Genomic DNA, 15256 nt, shown 5'->3' with positions numbered 1-15256 from the left:
GAGGTACATCACCCTGTACAATAGCCACAAATGATATAAAATACCTTGGGGTAACTCTAACTAAGCAAGTGAAGGACCTATATGACAAGAACTTTAATTCCCTGAAAAAAGAAATTAAAGATGTTAGAAAATGGAAATATCTCCCATGCTCATGGATAGGCAGGATTAACATAGTAAAAATGGCAATCTTACCAAAAGCAATCTACAGATTCAATGCAATCACCATCAAAATACCAACACAGTTCTTCACAGACCTGGAAAGAATAATACTCAACTTCATATGGAAAAACAAAAAACCCAGGATAGCCAAAAGAATCCTGTACAATAAAACAACCTCTGGAGGCATCATGATCCCTGACCTCAAGCTCTACTATAGAGCTACAGGAATAAAAACAGCTTGGTACTGGCATAAAAACCAACACGTGAACCAATGGAATCGAATTGAACATCCTGACATTAACCCGCACACCTATGAACATATAATTTTTGACAATGAAGCCAAAACTGTACAATGGAAAAAAGAAAGCATCTTCAGCAAATGGTGCTGGCATAACTGGATGTCAATGTGTAGAAGGCTGCAAATAGAGCCATATCTATTACCGTGCACAAAACTTAAGTCCAAGTGGATCAAAGACCTCAACATAAATCCAGCTACTCTGAACCTGATAGAAGAGAAAGTAGGAAGAACTCTAGAACGCATTGGCACAGGAGATCACTTCCTAAATATAACACCAGTAGCACAGACACTGAGAGCAGCAATCAGTCAATGGAACCTCTTGAAACTGAGAAGCTTTTGTAGAGCAAAGGACACGGTCAACAAGACAAAGCGACAGCCTACAGAATGGGAAAAGGTCTTCACCAACCCCACATCTGACAGAGGGCTGATATCCAGAATATATAAAGAACTCAAGAAATTAGACTTCAAAATGCCCAATAGTCCAATTAAGAAATGGGCTATAGAACTAAACAGAGGGTTGAGGATTTAGCTCAGTGGTAGAGTGCTTGCCTAGCAAGTGCAGGGCCCTGGGTTCGATCCTCAGCTCCACATTAAAAAAAAAAAAAAAGAACTAAACAGAATTCTCAACAGAGGAAGCTCAAATGGCTGAAAGACATTTAAGGAATTGCTCAATATCCCTAATCATCCAGGAAATGCAAATCAAAACGACTCTGAGATACCACCTTACACCTGTTAGAATGGCTAAGATCAAAAACACTGAAGACAGCTTCTGATGGAGAGGATGTGTGTGGAGCAAGGGGAACTCTCCTCCACTGCTGGTGGGAATGCAAGCTTGTACAGCCACTTTGGAAATCAATGTGGTGCTTTCTTAGAAAATTGGGAATCAATTTCCCCCAAGACCCAGCTATACCACTCTTGGGCATATACCCAAGGAATGCTCAATCATACCACAAGGGCACATGCTCAACTATGTACATAGCAGCATTGTTTGTAATAGCCAGAACCTGAAAACAACCTAGATGCCCTTCAACTGAAGAATGGATAAATAAAATGTGGTACATATGCACAATGGAGTACTACTCAGCAGAGAAAAACAATGACATCATGAAGTTTGCAGGCAAATGGATAGATCTAGAAAAAATCATCCTGAGTGAGGTAACCCAGACTCAGAAGGACAAACATGGTATGTACTCACTCAGAGGAGGATACTAGATGTACAAAGATGACTAGACTGCTACACAACTCCAGGGAGGCTACCTAGAAAACAGGACCCTAAGAAAGACATAGGGATCGCCCAATGACTAGAGAAATGGATGAGATCTACATGAACAACCAGGACGTGAGTGGGGGTAATGAAGGGCAAGGTTCGAGGGAAAGAGAGCTTAGGGGAGCGGGAGATCCCAGCTGGATCAAGAACAGAGAGGGAGAACAGGGAATAATAGACCATGATAAATGAAGACCCCATGGGAATAGGAAGAAGCAAAGTGCTAGACAGGTCTCCAGAAATCCACAATGATACATCCACTTTAGACTACTGGCAATGGTGAGAGAAAGCCCGAACTGACCTAGTCTGGTGATCAGCTGGCCAAACACCCTAACTGTTGTGCTAGAAATCTCATCCAATGACTGAGGGAAGCAGATGCAAAGATCCACGGCCAGGCCCCAGATGGAGCCCCAGGAGTCCAGTTGTCAAGAAAGAGGAGGGATTGTATGAGCGAGAATGGTTGAGACCAAGATTGGAAAATCACAGGGATAAATAGCCAAACGAATGGAAACACAGGAACTATGAACCAAAGGCTGTGGAGCCCCCAGCTGGATCAGGCCCTCTGAAGAAGTGAGACAATTGAATAGCTTGGACTGTTTGGGAGGCACCCAGTCTGTGGGACCGGGACCTGTCCTTAGTGCATGAGCTGTCTGTTTGGAACCTTGGGCTTACACAGGGACACATGCTCAGCCTGGAAGGAGGAGACTGGACCTGCCTGTACTGAATCCACCAGGTTTAAATGAATCCCCAGGGGAGTCTTGGCCCTGGAGGAGATGGGAAGTGGGGGAGTGGGAAGGACAGGGGAATCCATGGCTGATATGTAAAATTAAATCAAATTATAAAATAAAAGAAAAAATACAAAAATAAAGTGCTTGTTACACACTTGGCACATGGAAGCTGTTCTCTGCCCCTGCCCTGATGGCGTTAATGGCTGTTTAAGATCCGCCTGAACTTGCCATCTCTGCATTGCTCACGCTGGAGTCCTGGGGTTGGGAGGGATGGCTCACGTCAGCCACATTTCCCCATCCTGCCTGAGAGAGGCCATCCCATGTGAATGATGTCACCTCAGGGTCGTAAGCACTGCCCTCTTCTTTCGGCCCCAGGTGAAACTGTACAGAAGTGAGAATCTCGACAACCCCATCCAGACGGTGTCACTGGGCCAGTCGCTCTTCTTCCACTTCCCACCGCTGCTCCGAGACGGCGAGGTATTGCCAGGCCCGGGGCGCTCAGGCTAACACTGCTGTCTGCCCCTCAGGCACGAGTCTCAAGTCACTGTTTTTCTCTTTATAAAAGTAATACGTATCTTGGCACTTGGACCCGCTGCCCGTCTCTCTTTCTCTTGCACTTCTTGGTCTCATGATGGCTCTTCTTTCGCTCCTGTGTGGCAGGTCTCTTGCTCTCTGGTTTCCTGTTGCTAGGTCTGGCGAGCTCGGTGCTGTGCCGCAGAGCAGCATCCCATTCTGTTTGGCAGTTACAGTGTATCTCTTTTCTACCCCTTTGGCATTTTTTGAGCTTCAGCCTGGGGGGTCTGTCCTCCACCTCACAGTTGTCAGTGACTGTCACTTGTGGGCTTTGCAGAGAACTTGCTTCCCATGGCTTTAGCTTGAGGCTGTCCTCTGTGAGCCTTGGGTGCGGTGCTCTGTCCTGTAGCTCCTTACTCCCCAGGCGGGGCTGCTCCACAGTGCCCTTTGTGTCTACACTAGTGGCCGCTGTCGTGAACTTGAGGTTGTCTGCTGCTCTCCCTGCCTGTGAAATAGAGTGCTCACCCCGGTCTCCCCACGTCACAGTCAGGGTGCCAGAGTTTGGCACAGGCCTCAGTTTTCACCATGACCATGGTAGACATGCCACTTTTCTAGAACTTGCCGGTTCTGAGCCAATCAACTCGCGTCCCGAGCACTCAACCTCGTTTTACGTCACTGCCGGCGGCTTCCTCGGCTCCGTCACACCCCTTTCATCAGAGTCACCTGTAAGAACTTGTGTGTCTCTTGAAGCCGGTCCTTGAGGGACTGTAATTACCCAGGTTGAATATGCATGCTCATAAAGTACCGAGGCCCACACAGTCTTAGAGGAAGCGGGCTCAGAGGCACTGGAGGTCCACGGCTGCCACAGCCTGAAAGTTAGTGACTTTGGTTGGGTTAGATGCAGAGACTTGGGGCTTCCTCACAGACGTAAAGTGTTGCACGCGGTTGCATGTGTCCCTGCTTCGCCTGAGCTGTCTGTCCTACACCAACAGAGCTATGTTGTACTGCTGGACTCCACGCTCCCCAGATCCCAGTACGACTACGTCCTGCCACGAGTATCCTTCACAGCAGCGGCCTACCACAAACACATCACTCTGGTTTTCAGTCCCACGGTAAGTAAGAGGGTAGAGTTTAAAAACACAAAATCCATGGCTGGAGGGTGTGAGCAGAGCCGTCTGCAGGGCTCCTCGACCCCCCCGCCCCCCCAGGCCATTTTTCCCATCTTGGATCTCCCTGGACACCGTTCCTCTATTCCCTCACGGATGCCTGTTATGGGAGACTAGTCATGGGGGAAGAATTGCTCGGTCTGGCTTGGGATTGGAGGGAGAGGGACACTGTTCCCCTATGAGCAGCGCAGCTTCACAGGCAGTGCAGAGGACAGTTGGTAGAGTCCTCAGGTGTGGATCTAGTGCAGCCTGAATAATTAGACCAGTACACACTGCAAGAGAAAACAGCAGACAGGTGGAAGGGATGCCCACGGGAGAAGAACCTGGTCCCTTTTGCCTCCCCTATAGTAGGCGGCTTCACTGTGGCCAGCAAAGCTGGTGTGTGTATTCTACATTCAGAGATCATTGGGGTTGGTTTTGGGAGCTTGTGTGTGGTGGAGTCACTGTGAACTTAACTGAGATGTCAGTGGTGGGCTCCAGGCCCAAGCTCAGGTCGGGGGCCTGCGAGTGGAGCCCCAGAGACTGCCTTACAAAAGAGAAGTACCATTGAGTAGGTCAGCGGGTAAGGGTACTCACCGGCACACTAGGTGACCTGAGTTCAGTCCTGGGACTCTCGTGGTGGAAGGGGAGAACCAACTCCCACAGGTTATCCTCTGAACACACACATGTGTGGTACATGCAGACATAGACTCAAACACACACACACACACACTCACACTAAATAAATGCAAAACACGGGTGCAGAAAAAGAAAAGCCTCACTTTACAGCTATGGAGTTGGTCATTGTTAGCGGTGATTTCTGCTGTTTTGGGGGCCCGCCACCCAGCTCCCAAATAAATCACACACAGAGGCTTTGTCTTACTTACTAATGCCTGGCCTTAGCTTGGTTTGTTTCTGGCCAGCTTTTTTTTTTTTTTTTTTTTTTAACTTAAATTATCCCTTCTACCTTTTGCCTCTGGGCTTTTCCCCTTTCTCTTACTCTGTATGTCTTACTTGACTCTGTGTGGCTGGCTGGGTAGCTGGCCCCTAGAGTCCACCTCCTTCTCTGGCTACTTCTTCTGCTCCCAGATTTCTCCTTCTATACATTCTCTCTGCCTGCCAGCCCCACCTATCCTCTCTCCTGCCTTGCTATTGGCCATTCGGCTCTTTATTAGACCATCAGGTATTTTAGAGAGGCACAGTAACACAGCTTCACAGAGTTCAACAAAAGTAACACACCTTAAAATAATATTCTACTACACATTGCTTCTGGGAAAAGTAAGAATGTGTTTCTTTGAGAAGCCTAGGGATCACTCGGTTCCCTAGTTGCACGGTCCTCACTGTCTGGAGGCACTGTGTTTCTCAGTCTCTTCAGGGTACTCAAATTTCCACGTTAGACCAGGTAACTGCAAACAGCAACTGCTCCTCGAAGTTCTAGAGGCTGGGATTCGAGACTCCACTGGCAGATAATGAGAGCCCAAGTCCCTCTGCTGCATAAATGATGCACTGTGGCTGTTCCCGCACCACAGATGGGTGAACCAGTTCCTCTCAGCCTGATCTATGAGGCTGCTGACCCCATTCATGAAGACTCTTCTCTCATTCCTTCATCGTCTCCTAAAAGTGGTGTCCCAGACCCTTGTGTCAGTGTGTCACATTGGCTCAGATGGGATAGGTCTCAACAGAGGAGTCTGGGGAGACAGTGTTCCTAACCACAGCACACAGTATGCCCAGCTCATCCCCTGGTGTGGACATGCAGCCTGCTGTGCTTTTCTGCTGTCATGCATGCTTTTGAGTGCTTGTCAGTCAAGGCTGTGCAGGGCTGGGGATGTAGCCCTGCTGGTACATACAGAGCTCTGCATTGGATACCCAGCCCACAGCAACCAGGCAAGTTGGTATACATCTTTAATCTCAGCGCTCAGGAGGTAGAGGCAGGAAGGTCAGAGGTTCAAGGTCATCCTCAGCCAGAGTGAGTTCATTTGTGATAGTAAGAGAGAGTTCTTGGTCACTGGCGTCTCCTTGTGTGTGGATTCCAGATCTGAGTCAGGACATTCACACCCACCCACACCCTGATTAGTTTCTTTGGTATCAAGGGATTATGGGTAACTTTGGTGCCAGTGTACTGGTGGCTGAGTGGGTTGAAGCTCTGGATAACAGTGGTTGACATCATCATAAGGAGTCACGGTTCTCTGTTGCAGAGGAAGCTGCCTGAGCAGGATATTGCCCAAGGCTCCTACATTGCCCTGCCCCTGACACTGCTGCTGCTGTTGGCGGGCTACAACCACGACAAGGTAGGGAGCCAGGTGTCGGGAGACAGACCGCTGCAGTGTGCCCAGTGTCTCAGAAGTTAGAGAAGAAGAAGGTGAAGGTTGTAGGGGCCCTATGTCTCCTTCTGGGGTTATTAACTCCAGTGGCAGCATTCCTAACCCATAGGCCCAGCCCATCTAGGGAGGGTTGCCCTGGAGAGGTAACACCCTGGGGTAGAATCTCCCTGACAGCATTCTGCGGGCCCTGGAGTGTCCATAGCAGAGGCCGGTGCCTGTGAGGGCAGAGCCTTCCTGGTCTCACGGTCTCTCTCATTCCAGCTCATTCCATTGCTGCTGCAGCTGACGAGTCGTCTTCAGGGAGTCAGAGCCCTTGGCCAGGCAGCCTCTGAAGGCAGCGGCCCCGAGGACATGAAGAGACAGACCAAGAAACAGAAGACCAGACGCACGTGAGGAGGAAGGAGGCTTGTTCCCTGTGATGGCACAGCCAGGGCTGCCACCCACCAGGGGACAAAGGCACATGCTCCCTCACTTCAGGCAGGCCCTGGGCCCTGTGACCCCTGTTGGTGTCCTTCCTGTCTGTCCTCTCCGGTGTAGCCCTGTGGTGCAATGCGACGATTGGACCCTTCTGTCACCCTGCTGAACACAATTTATTTTCTGAGTTGAAGATAATTTATTATTATTATTTTTGTCAGAGAAGTATTTAAGCCGAGCTGGTGGCGTGAGAACCTAATTCAAATCTTCCACATTCGTTTGCAAAAAGAGTCCAGTAAATTTGGCATGTGTCTGCGTGGTGAGGCGCCTGCTGGACTTTTCCCAAACTCCCCTCTGCAGTTGGCCCTCTGGGAGCTGCAGCAGCGTCTGTCCACACAGAAGGATCTGTCGAGAGCCGGAATGAATAAAGTCACCCACTCACGTGTGTTGTAGATCATCTCAGTGCATCTTCAGGGGCTTGGCAGAGTGCTGGTGCATGCAGAGAGTGTGGCCACTCAGGCACAGCGACTGCACAGAAGACACGGGGGTTAGGGCACAACTGTGGCTGAACTCAGGCTCACTGTGGCCCCTGGAATGTATGTTCTATAGTCTAGAGCCAGAAAGACTTTGTATTGCTAGGCTCTAAAATTATTTTACTTCTTGGTGTGTGTGTGCCTGTCTGTCTGTCTGTGTGTCTAAATTGACTGGCCACTTGACACAGGCCATTGTGTGAGTTTGCTCGCTGCATGGGATGGTGAACCACACGAGCCTCTGGGACAGATGAGACATCATCCACATCCAGAGTGCTTCTAACTCTCACTCCAAGTGGATACCGCCCTGAAAGTTTAATGGGCTTTTTATTGACACTCTGTAAAGGTTAAAAGCTTGTGAGAGACAGTTAAATGTCAGTGGGCTCTGTCCAGGTCTGAAAGTGGTCATCATGTAGCAGCTTCACCGTGTCACTCATGGGTCACCATTGATGTTGGTTCAGCCCCCTTTCTCAGTCCATTGGAAAGCGGGGCTTGTCCTGTTCTGACTTCCTCCGTTTGTTGGATCGATGGGGCAGAGCACTAGTTCCCCTGCAGTGAGTAAACATTTCTGTCTATAGTGAGCGATTCACAAGTTCTGACCCACACTGGTCATGAGACACTTAGCTGTGTTCAGCTCTTGGAGGCTGGGGGATGCAGCTCAGTTGGTAGAGTGCTTGCCTAGCATTCTCAAGGCTGGGCAGAAAGGTGCACACCCTGTACTCTGGTACTTGGGAGGTTGGGGCAGAAGGATCAGAAATTCAGGGTCATCCTTAACTCTAGAAAATGAGTTTGAGGCCAGCTCGCGCTACATGAGAAAATGCCTTGAAAACAACCCTCACCCCTAGCTGGTTAAGGAAGGACACCTCAGAAAGCTGGCCGGCACCCTTCTAAAGCCATGCCACACGTTTTCCTTCTGCTCTTTCCTGTTTGGGGGGAAGGGGCCATCCTTGTGCCTAACTCTAAGTCCCTAATTTTGGAAAGGAAGGTGAATGAAGTAGAAGGAAAGCAGTATCCCTTCCTGGCTTTACATGGGCTCGTTGTGACCCCAATCATGGATGAGGCTGGGGCAGGAGGACTGAGAGTACAAAGCCATCTTGGCCTTCAGAGGGAGTTCACCAACCTAGGGGACTTAGACCCTGTCTTAAAAAGAGGGCAGTGATGTAGCTCAGCACTCCTATCCAGCGCCCTGGGTTCTGTGCTGGGTCCTGGTGTGTAGCCTCCAGGGACCTTGATTATCATCAGCTTGTTCTACAGTTACAGCTGGAACTCAGATCAAGAGTCCCTGACCACTGTGTTCCGCCACCACTGCCACATGGAACATAAAAATGCACTGATGTGCCAGTGTCTAGTAAATGGGTGATGTGTGCGGGTAGGTACAGTGACAGGTGGGTTACAACAGCTGCAAGTGACCAAGGACCTTCCACTGTTCATCAGCTTTGCTGTGGAAGCAGAGTCACATGAGGGAGCACCCAAAGGCAGGAAAGGGCGCGTCCCTAAAGGTCAGAGTAGCCCAAGAGAAAGTTGGGCAAGTTCAGGGGGCAAAGCTGGCTTAATCACTATGATGGTTTATCTTGTCAGCTTAATGGGATTTAGAATCCCATGGAAGCAAGTCTCTGGAGGGTCTTGGTCAGTTCCCAGCACCATGTGGTGGTTCACAGCCATCTGTATCTCCAGTTCTCTTTAGGGACCAGCAGTGAATGCATACTGCTCTTCCAGAGACTCCCAAATTCTGTGCCAGTACCGTGTGTGTGTGTGTGTGTGTGTGTGTGTGTGTGTGTGTGTGTGTGCAAACACTACAGCCAGCAGAGTATTAGTCCAGATGAGGCAAGAAGGAAATCCAGTTCAACACAACTCAGTAGCCAGTGTTGGTTCAAACCCAGAGTCTGACCCCAAATAGGCATAGTAAAGCCCTCAGTACGTTGGCAGTTTCCCTGTCCCAGCAGCAGCTTCCAAATTACCACATGGAGGCTTATATTAATTGTAAATGCTCAGCCAATAGCTCAGGCTTATTACTAAGTAACTCCTGCATTTTAAATTGATCCATATTCCTTCTTTACACTCTGCCACGTGGCAGTACCTTTTATTAGCATGGCATGTTCATCTTGCTTCTCCGTGTCTCCTCTCGGCTTTGACTCCACCCTCCTTTCTCCCTTATCCTCAGTTTGATTGCCCACTTATACTTTTTGCCTGGCTATTGGCCAGGCAGCTCGCTCGCTTTCTTTCTTTCTTTCTTTCTTTCTTTCTTTCTTTCTTCCTTTCTTCCTTCCTTCCTTCCTTCCTTCCTTCCTTCCTTCCTTCCTTTCCTTCCTTCCTTCCTTTTCTTCCTTCCTTCCTTCCTTCCTTCCTTCCTTCCTTCCTTCCTTCTTTCTTCCTTCCTTCCTTCCTTCCTTTCTCTATTTCTCTATATATTTATTTATTTATTTTTAACTTTTTTTTGAATGCTGAATGCCATTTATTGAAGGAGGGAGGAGGTCTTAAATACAGGCTTACAGCACAATGGGAGAACCCCAGAGGGCAGAAGTTTGCTACCAATGTTTTACAATCTTGCATCTAAGCTGTTAACACCCAATATGCAGGATATACAGACAAGGAGCTTCCCTAAAGCATTCAGGAGGATGGAATCTCGCAGGGAATTAGCATGGGGAGGATATGAAGGTCAAGATCAGCAAGCCAGGCCACAGTTACCCAAAACGGGGGCCAGGGCCCTACAGGTCCCCCTTTTTACTAAAAAAATGAGCTTCTGACTTAGGTTGCGTGGGACGTCAGCAGGTCACCTTATTCGTCATGGAGACACCTGTCCAGGCTACACAGGTGCTCTGTCTTAGGTTGGTGAGCGCCCCCCCAGGCATTACCCATCTCTGAATACTCATTATCATACAGGCTCAATTGTGTGTGAACTGCAGAGTTAACTGCTCAGGCAGCTTTTATTAGTCAGTGAATATAATGCATATTCATAGTGTATAAGAGGATTGTTCCACAGCAACAGTACAGTTGGAAAATGTTCCTGGTGATAATGAACTCAGTGACGCTTAGGACATGACTGAGTACAGGTGATGGCCTGTCAATTAAGGAAGGAGGCTCAGGATAAACATGCTCATAAGTGTCCGAGGGAGAATAGCCCTATAGATAGATTGAAAAGAGCAGGCTCAAGATAAGCATCTGGGGGAGCTGGTGTGGCCTGGCCACCACCTCTGCTCCCAGCCCTCTGGGTGGAAAGCAGGTTGTACATCTCTCCCTTTGAAGGGACAACCTTGTGTGTTTAACATTCCTGGTTCCCCTAGTGCTTCTCTGTGAGCACAAGGACCTCCCTACATCGTACAAGTACCATATCTAGTTGCTCAGCCAGGGAGGGAGTCGGATGGATGCCTCTGAGGGCACCTGCACTCATGTACATGCCCACACACAGACACACATAATTAATAAAAATGGAAGCTTAAATCTTTTAAAACCATTTTTAAAAATAGTTGAGAATTTCATACAATGTATTTTGCTTGTATGCACTCCCAGCTTCTCCCAGAGCCACCCCCACTTCCTGCCTCCCCAAATTCATGTCTTCTTTTTTAAAAAGCCTCATTGGGCCTACAGATACTCTAGTGTTTCCTTCCACCAGTGTGGGTTTTTACCATTGCTGAACCTCCTCACAGGGAGGTCAAAACCCTTGTAACTATGCTGTGAAGTGGCTTGAATATTGGAATACTGGATGTCTGTCAAGACTGTAACAGCCAGTGAATGTTATCTTAGCTATTACATGACAAAGTGGAGGGTGTTTTTGATACTTTTCCAATATTGCCTAAGGAAAAAAAATCAGTTCAGGACAGAGTGGCTTAGTTAAGTATGCTGTGCACCAGCTGCGGGGGCCCTCCCTTCTCCACCCTTCATCTCCTCCCGAGGAAGAGGCTAAGGAACTGGGGACCCAGACATTGCATACTGGTGCTCTTTCTGTGAACATAACTAATCGTTTCAGGACATTTCTGCAAAGCCAATCCCTCCAGCATCCAGCTAACCTGCATCTTTCCTAGCTAGGTTAGGGACCTCTTTTCCCAACAGTGGGAGCCTGCTTCTGTCCCAGGAATGGGAAGCAGCAGGGCTTCTCCAAAAATGCCACAGGGAACATACTACCTTGAAGAAGCCAGACCCAGATTTTGTGGGGTCTGAAGGTCAAACAGTTTGATATCTTTTAATAAAATGGTCCCAAGGACTTTAGAGAAAATTCCGTTCTGATCTCCAGCACACAGACACAATACCAACATGGTGGTGTGCATCTGAATGTGCCTCCCAGCTAAGGAGTCCCTGGGTTAGCAATTCTGGTCTTTTCCCAAAGGGCTGCCCAGCCCTTGCCCTGTAAGGAGGCCTTGCAATCTGAGGCAGTGGGTATGCCTGCACCCATAAACCTGGTCTCCAGACATCTTTGTCAAGATGATGTGGGACAAAAGCTGACATAAAGGAGTCAGAGATACAAGAGGAGAGTGGAGAAATGTCCCCAGCAGAAAGACTCTCCCAGGGAAACAGAAATCTAGGAACATGGTTTATTTATGATAGAGTAAGAATCCAAAAGTATTAGGGGAGAGGTCAATCAGACTGCAGTTGCATCATCTCGCCACTTCTAAGAATGTTCTGGAAGATCTTGAAATGAGAAAGAATGATGTTCCATGTAAACTGCAAATTGAAAACAAGCCAAAGTGCATAATTTGAATTTTTTCCCTGTGTGTGTGTATTCCCAGGTATGTATGTATGTTTGCACGGAAAGGCCGGAGAACAACCTCACCCGTCATTCCTTAGGCACATTCACTTTAACTTTTGGAGACAGCACCTCTCACCAGCCTGGAACTCACCTATTAGAATAGGCTGCCTGCCTCCCCAGCCTAGTACGAAGTGAGCATGTTACTTTTATAATAGGGTAGAGGGAAGTGGGGGAGGGTGTGGGGGACAGGTGCTTGAGCACAGTCCTGGAAGAGAGAGGCGTAAAAACAGAGCAGGGCAGCTGAGTAGAAACTGGCTGGAGGACAGTAGAACTGGCTGCGAGCTAGGGGGGTAGGAATGGTGCCTGGGGACAGCGGAGATTGTTTTGGAGTTAGGAGACTTCTGTTTTCTTGGTTTAGAAAGATGGAATCAGGGACCAGCTGGGGAGGCAGTCCACACCACTTGGGGGTAGAGCATGCCTGGAGAGCAAACCCAGGGTTCAGGTGGAAGCTCCCCCTCAGCCCCCTCCTCCATCTCTCTCTATGCCTTGCTCCATCAGAAAGCCCGTCAAACACGACTCCTCCCCCAGAGATGCTCATGATCAATCCTACAGGGGTATTTAAACTGCCCTGGAGAGAACAGACACGTGGTTTTTCGGTCTCATCTCTCAGGGAGCTGGAAAATCATCTGGGAGTGTTATACTCATTAAACCTGGAATTTTTTCTTAATTTGGTTTGATTTGGATTACTGTGTCAGTGGCTGGGCTTAATGTCAGTGTATGGAAAGTTTTCACCCAGGGCTTCATGTACCCTGGGAAGTATTCTATCAATTATACCGCTTTTCAGCCCCAGCCTTTATTATAGTAAAGGATGCCAGGCATTCTCTGAGGAGACGGCTCACTGCATATACCATTTATTCCTAAGGGGGAGAGGATCATTATATTTTTTAACTTTATGGATGAAGATCTGGGCTTACGATCATTGTAGTTTCTCATTAAGGTCTTTTCTTGGCATAAAACAAAAAGTATGACCATAACACACAAACTCTATTGGGTAACATTTCTTACTGCATGCCTAGAATTTATTTTAAATTGCTGTAGTCCTTGTAATAGACTATGTATGCTTCAGTGTGGTGTGCTCCGCCACAGGCTCACATGTTTGAACTCTGGATCCCCAGCTGGTGGCGCTGTTTCAGAAGGTTGAGGAACCTTTAGAGGGTGGAGCCTGGTTGGAGAAAATGGGTTGCTGGGGATGGGCCTTGCGGTTTTATAGTCTGGCTGCTCTTCCCGGCTGTGAATGCAATGTGACCAGCCACTGCATGCTCCTGCTCCTGTGCCCCCACCCTCACCCCCACCCTCATGGATCCCCTCTGAAATGTGAGCCTGCCTTTCTTGAGTTAAAGCCTTCCTTTAGTTGCTTGTCTGGTATTTTGTCATAAAACGAGAAATGTAATGAGTACAGTATGCTTCAGGATTCTATTTTGAGGGTGTGTGTGTGTGTGTGTGTGTGTGTGTGTGTGCGTGTGTGTGTGAAAGGAAATAAAAGGAGACAGAAAGAGCGTCCAGTCAAAGGTGACTTTATGAAGCACAGTCTCAGAGAAGTGGAGCGGGAGGACAGTCTGACGTAAAACGAGAGGGAAAGAGGGACGAGTCTACAGAGAAAGGACACTGGCTGGCACGTCATTCTCCAGTGACAAGTTCCTGAGAGGCGGGATCAGGAGAAATGGTCAAGAAGACAGGAAGTTTGGGATCGCCAGGTCTTGCACAAGCTCATGACTCAGGCAAGGTTGGACGGTCCCAGGAGAGAGGCCTTGCTTGCCCTGCTGTGCCTGTGGACCTGTGAACTGTGGGCAGGGCTGAGGAGGGCCTCCTGCTGCAGCCTGAGGCATGGCTCCTCCCCAATGAGGGAACCTGTGTTTTCATCTGGGTAGGTGGCAGGAGCAGGTGCAGGACCCAGACCCATATGAGATCCGTGGGCGAGGGGGTGCCCACTGGCGAGGACCCATCTGAATCCATCAATCCTGGGCTCATGCTCAGCGCCCCCAGCACCACAGAGAAAAGCTAGGCCCAGGAAAACAGCTCCTTCCCAGGGCATGTGAAGCCAGCATCTCCTGCCCCTGAGGAGAAAAAGTTCCTGCCAGCCATAGCATAGTTGGCCCCAAATGACAAGTTGGGCGCAGGAGAGCCCTTTTGCTTAGGGGAAGAAAGAGATGCCCCTTTCTTGTCACACCTTCGAAATGTTAACTCAGTGGGTTGATGTGGCTGCTGTGGTTGGTGCTGGCAGCTTCTTACAGGGCAGTTATTTTGCAAATTCAGAAAGGAGTAGAGTGGGAGAGAAGGAAAACAGGAAGCCTGGTCTGATGATTTATGGGAAACATTTTTACACTGCTTAATGTACCTTCTACATAAATTGAAAGCTAAATATTTTTATCTAAGTTTCTTATTTAAGGCTCTATTAAATCTATGGATGAATAATATAAATACTAAACCTTTAAAAAAAACCTTGATTTTAACAAGAGGCAAGAAGCTGGTGACCCACACAATCCAATCCCAGATATTAGGGGAGCCTGAGGCAGGAGGATCATTTAAGCACTGGGTTTAGGAGATTGATACTAGCGTGGGCAACAGTCTCTCTCTCTCTCTCTCTCTCTCTCTCTCTCTCTCTCTCTCTCTCACACACACACACACACACACACACACACACACACACGGCTTAGATGAAAATATTTGTTACAGAGAGTCATGTTTGATCGTGGGATTTCCCTACAGGGAATCATAAACTGTTAAGATGGATGCCTTAAAGAATTATCAAGAGCGGGCTGGAGAGATGGCTCAGATGTTAAGAGCACTGACTGCTCTTCCAGAGGTCCTGAGTTCAATTCCCAGCAACCACATGGTGGCTCACAGCCCATCTGTAATGAGATCTGGTGTCTTCTTCTGGCCTGCAGTCATACATGCTGTATACATAATAAGCAAACAAACAAATAAATAAATATTTAAAAAAAAAAGAATTATCAAGAGCATGGGATGGTATCAGGCATTTGAACCAGATGGCCCGTGACTATTTAACTTGCTTCTCAAGGTCTTTCCTGCCTGGTTTTGTTAAGTAATTGGACTCTGGTAATACTGTTGTACCCAGAGTCCCCCAAACACTACCTAGAGAGCAAATCTGATGCAAAAGCAGAGTCTTTTTATTGTTGTGAGTT

General features: G+C 48.3%; 1 protein-coding gene across 2 annotated transcripts in view; it reads left to right on the top strand.

Moving 5' to 3' along the window:
* LOC118583598 (nodal modulator 1) overlaps nt 1–7294 on the top strand; it is a 63671-nt gene extending 56377 nt beyond the window's left edge. Inside the window, exons 28-31 of one of the 2 annotated variants that reach the window (XM_036187030.1) lie at nt 2825–2926; nt 3955–4074; nt 6303–6395; nt 6690–7294. In XM_036187030.1, the coding sequence (XP_036042923.1) occupies nt 2825–2926; nt 3955–4074; nt 6303–6395; nt 6690–6821 (447 nt within the window). In that variant the 3' untranslated portion in view covers nt 6822–7294. The remainder of the gene's footprint in view (nt 1–2824; nt 2927–3954; nt 4075–6302; nt 6396–6689) is intronic. The other variant, XM_036187041.1, reaches the window with a different exon arrangement.
* The last annotated feature ends 7962 nt before the right edge of the window (nt 7295–15256 follow it).

Source organism: Onychomys torridus, chromosome 1 (assembly GCF_903995425.1).
Source record: "Onychomys torridus chromosome 1, mOncTor1.1, whole genome shotgun sequence".
NCBI classification, from domain to species: domain Eukaryota; kingdom Metazoa; phylum Chordata; class Mammalia; order Rodentia; family Cricetidae; genus Onychomys; species Onychomys torridus.
The sequence above is the reverse complement of the archived record's forward strand: the minus strand, read 5'-3'. Positions and strand labels throughout refer to the sequence as shown.